Raw genomic sequence first — 5,035 nt, 5'->3', positions numbered from 1 at the left:
CTACATATATACGCCAAGAACAAGGTGAACATATCATTTCATTTCAGGTTAACGCTCTTTAAAAAACAATTTGTGAATGTTAATGTATGTGCGACACAGACAAAATAGGCCAAAAAGATATGCCGACAAAAAACAAGCTCCACCTTAATCTAATTATTTTTCTATTTAATTATTAAATATACTATTTTATATTATTTGAATTAATAATTAATAAATTACTTATTTATTATTTTTGTTAATGATAATTTATCTAAAAATATATTATTTATTTTGAATCCCCTCTGTTGATCTTAGCTCTTCATGTATATACACCACTAGAGGGCTCATGGTGTGTGTACACCTCACCATCATCGCCCATCATCTTTCTTCCACAACAAAGCCAGTATACCCGTCATAGTGATTATTGTCGTAGTTGACTGTAACCTACAAGAGAGAAGAAAAGGGGAAGAGAGAATAAGAAAGACCCGGTCGTGGTACTTAATTTGTGGTGGGAAGCACGAGAGGCCACGATCGTGGCTCCAGATTAGCACCACGAGAGGATTGGGGTGGTGTTCACGGAACGTGGTCATTGCCACCTAGACCACGAGCAATCTCGTTGCTGGTAGGTACTTGAATAGCCTTAGCGTTTCTTATTACCATATCGAGTTTTCTTTTATATTGCATAATAAATTCAATATAACTTGGGTTAAACAACTTTTTGAAATAATGATATTTTGTCTTTTTCTCAAAAAATTGATAAAAGCTACGCAACTTTCTATTGGACTAATCTCCTAAAAAGAATAAAGACCTTTAGTGACGGCTACCTTTAATGGTCACATTATTAGCGCGAAAACCAAGAATTTTAGTGGCTACACATGTTGCCACTAAAGATTGCTATTCTTGTAGTGAATAGACAAAAGTGTTTATAGAAAAGCCTAATAGCCTTCACACCCAAGATTTTAAGCATTTGGATCACGCGGATAAAACGAGATGCGGTCAACAACTCTACACTAGAAATGCAGAAAAAATTCCTTTTTTAGAATGATAAATAGTGAATTGATAAATTTATTACTTTGCTAAGGATAGAATATCCATTTGTTTGCTAAGGATAGAATATCCATTTGTTTACAACCCAAGTAATGTTATACACACATAAAGCTCACACACCATTGAAATAACAACCATTATTTTCTATAATAAGCTTCCAATAATCAAACTTGAATTCTTCATACAACTTTTTATCTAAAGCCATTTGCAATTCTTTCTGCAAGGCAATAAGCAGTCGATTGGATGGTAATCATGGGATTAACACCAACAGCAGTCGGTAAAATACTCGCATCACAAACAAAAAGTCCCTCCGCTTCCCAGCTCTCCCCATTCTCATCCACTGCACCTTCCTTCTCACTTTTCCCCATTCTGCAACTCCCCATTTGATGAGCCGAACAATATAGACTCCATCGTTCCACCATTGACATCGGACCAGGTAATGCATCTACTGTCTCCAAGAACTCCTCGATCTCCTCTTTACCTGTCCCTTTGCATTTCAATTTCTGCCCATCGCTTCTTTGAGTACCCACTTCAACAGCCCCAGCTGCAATTAACACCCTTAATGCCTGCCTCAGCCCTTTCTTCATATTTTCTTTGTCATATTTGCTGAAGTTAAAACTTATCCTTCCTGCTGACTTCACTTTCCCAGGTCCACTGTCTCTTATCAATGAAAACACATGAGCTGTTCGAGAGTATCTCAGCATTCTTTCCTTTATGTCTTGCCCAGAAAGCCATGGACATAAACCAGCGAAAGATCCAGGTCCGAGTGCAGTTACTTCCAAGATGTAGTTCTCATCTGACCCCGGTTTATGAACGGATGTCAGTATCCCTCCTTCGTAGTTTGTGCCTGTTAGATCTGTTTCATTCTCTGGAAAGTATCCCCATGCCATTGCAACAGGATGAAGGTGAAGATTCTTGCCAATATTAGGGTTTTTCAGACCACTAGATTTCATTAAAGGTGGCGTTAAAAGAGACCCACATGCAGAAATTGTCACCTTTGCTTCGATGATTAATGTTTTATAGGTTTCTTGATGTAAAGCTTCAGCAATTACTCCTAAACATTTATGTCTTCTTTTCGTCCCATCTGGGTTTCTTGCTAAAATAAATTTCTTGGCTTTACATCCGGTTATGATCACAGCGCCATGATCCACCGCATCAACCAACCAAGTCGAATCGGTTCCCTTTTTGTCTCCTGATCTGCAACCATAACAACAAGAACCACAGTAATGATTCTCGGATGCGTTCTGTGGGATAAAATCGATTTTCAGACCAAGATTCTCACACCCTTTACGAAGAACTTGATTTTGGAATCCTTCTTTTGCACATCTTTCAGTAACACCGATTCTTTCACACACTTTGTTCATTGCAGAAGTATACTCATTGCTCTCATATAACTTAATGTTGTAATCTTCGGCCCATTCTTTTCGCACAGATTGTGGTGTCTTGATGCAACCTGACCAATTAATTGCTGACCCACCTCCAACTCCAGTTCCTGCCTGGATCATCACACTCCCTTGAAGGGTTGGAAATACTCCTTTTGATTCATAGAGTTGATCAAGAGAAGGTCCTTCGAGTTTTGAATAATCTGTCTTATAAAAGTAGTTTCCTTTTTCAAGAACCACAACTTTCTTGCCGGATTTTGCAAGTATGGCAGCTGCAACACCACCACCACAACCAGAGCCGACTATTACAACGTCACATTTTATTCTGCAGATTTTTTCTTTAAGGTCTTCTCTCACATCCATGCCTTTCTTACGGAGAGATTGCACAAGTGTATGACCCTTTTCATTCATAAGCTCCACCATTCCTTTCTGTAGAGGGCGCTCTTTTGGGTTACTTTTGGGTTGTTCTTCATTAAGGTCTACGTGATAGCCGATGGCTTCCCATGTAGGATTATTTGTTTTCCCACCGACCTGTTGGGCATTTTTCAAGAATATCATATCAGCTGCTTTCATTGTATTATAATTATATGCGTTTGCTAATATTTCGTTACTAATCAAATAATCGGACTTATATTTCTGTCTTTTCGTTGCCTATTTTGCATTTGCATCTAGGGGTGGCAAATTGTGTTATCGTTTCGTGTTTACACGACAAGGTTTTTTGTAACACGAACACGATACGACACGATGTCGTGTTTTTTTAATTAACACGAAAACGAACGAATTAAAAAACGACAAACACGACACGACACGACAAATATAACATATACTAAAAACTAGTGTATTTAATGAATACTTTATGAAATATAACACAATAAATACGACAAACACGAAAAACACGATAAAGAACTGTTAAATCGTGTCGATTTCGTGTCGAATTTTGAACATGAAGGTGATACGACACGACATCGTGTTTTTTACAGCTAACACGAACACGATAAAAACACGAATTCAAATTTTAGTTTCGTCCCAATTTCGTTTTATATCATGTATTTTTGTCGTGTCGTGTCATAAATTGCCATCATCCTTATCTTTAACAAAATAAATAAATAAATAAATAAATCTTATGTCTCAAGTAGTGCCATTGTGGGAATTTTTATTCCAAGCTAGAGTGGGGTTTTTTTTTTTCTTTTTACTTTTTTGGAATTACGGTTTGTCTACCTAATTTATCTGCTACATACTTGTTCTCTGTCAGATCAAATGTCGAACTAGATCTTGATTCTTGAACTAAATATTTATGTTTGCATTGGGCGTTGTGTACTTTTTTGCAGAAATGTTGATCTAATGGTCGTTGATATCTATGTTTGCATGTTGATAATGTCTCTTGGACCACTTACATTTTTGCAGAAGACATAGGAAGTACTGGTGGTTGGAGTAAGTATAAAAACTGTTAAAGGTATCTGTTGCTTATTTTTATAATACCTTATAAATATATAACAAAAAAAAAAAAAAAAACAACAACTGTTTATTTATTTATTTTGACCTATCAAATAGGTGGGTCTTATTTGTTTCACACTGGGTTACATAAAAAATATATGAACCAAGCGTCTGTTTTCAAGTATTATGATCCAGAACTGTTTATTTATTTATTTATTTTTTATTTGGGAACAACTGGCCAATAAAGAGAAAGAGGAAGAAGAGATCACCTGAGAAAAGAAGACCAAAAGGCAGATCGACTTGATCAACAACAATCCGAGTCTGATAGGCGATATATACCCATTCTTGAACCATTTCTGCAGAATCTTCTCCCTCTTATGTAGTGAGATTTCGGAGAACTTGTGTATATATGGCCATTTATGAGAAATACAAAGAAACCCAGAAAGTAAAAGGGTGCCTAGCCTGGTGGATAAAAGAGTTGTGACCAATTTCACCACCATCATTTCTTCAAGAAAAGCGGTCGTTACCAGTATGTGAGCTACCTGTTTCCAATTCCGTATTTTTTTTTTCATTTCCACTTCGAAATAATAAAAAAAGAATTCGAATTGAGAATATAGAAGAGTTTTTTTTTTTTTTTTTCTTTTTGATATTATACCTTATTAGGAATTGGGTATTGAGAACCAGAAGCTGTAGAGAACGACTGAATAGATTCTTTAACTTTGTTCTCATGAACATCAAGAGAACTCAGAGGGAGTGGCTGCACGATAACTTCACATATGCTGGAAATAGTCTCCATTTCTGATGAAGAAAAGCTTCCGTTTTTGTACTCTTCATCTCTCCCACCTTGTAACAGAGGGTGACACTCACTCGCACTCCCATCATACATCTCTCTTTTCTCTTTTTAAATATGGTAATGGATATGCCTGCATGTGTTTATATATATATATATATATATATATATATATATATATATATATATATATATATATATATATATATATATATATATATATATATATAAAAGATTAGGTTATTATATTCAAAGTAATTATTATGTTATTATATACATAAATATAAACCAATCAAATTTATTTATTTTAAGAAAACGATTAATATACATTATTGAATTAAATATATAATTGAAAAATAACATCTTAATTAATTACAAGGGTAATTTAGTCAATTAATAGATT

The 5,035-nt window shown here is 35.2% G+C and overlaps 1 protein-coding gene across 1 annotated transcript; it reads right to left on the bottom strand.

Annotated features, from left to right (window-relative positions):
* Positions 1-1,028: 1,028 nt before the first annotated feature.
* On the bottom strand, positions 1,029-4,763 carry LOC111886304 (long-chain-alcohol oxidase FAO1). The gene is made up of 3 exons (XM_023882541.2): positions 4,498-4,763; positions 4,112-4,384; positions 1,029-2,939 (listed from the first exon to the last, which is right to left on the bottom strand). The coding sequence occupies exons 1-3, from the start codon at positions 4,726-4,728 to the stop codon at positions 1,218-1,220; spliced, it is 2,226 nt and encodes a 741-aa protein (XP_023738309.1). The 5' UTR covers positions 4,729-4,763; the 3' UTR covers positions 1,029-1,217.
* Positions 4,764-5,035: the final 272 nt, after the last annotated feature.

This window comes from Lactuca sativa, chromosome 2 (assembly GCF_002870075.4).
Source record: "Lactuca sativa cultivar Salinas chromosome 2, Lsat_Salinas_v11, whole genome shotgun sequence".
NCBI lineage: Eukaryota > Viridiplantae > Streptophyta > Magnoliopsida > Asterales > Asteraceae > Lactuca > Lactuca sativa.
Note: the sequence above shows the minus strand (reverse complement) of the source record. Positions and strands in the feature narration are given on the sequence as shown.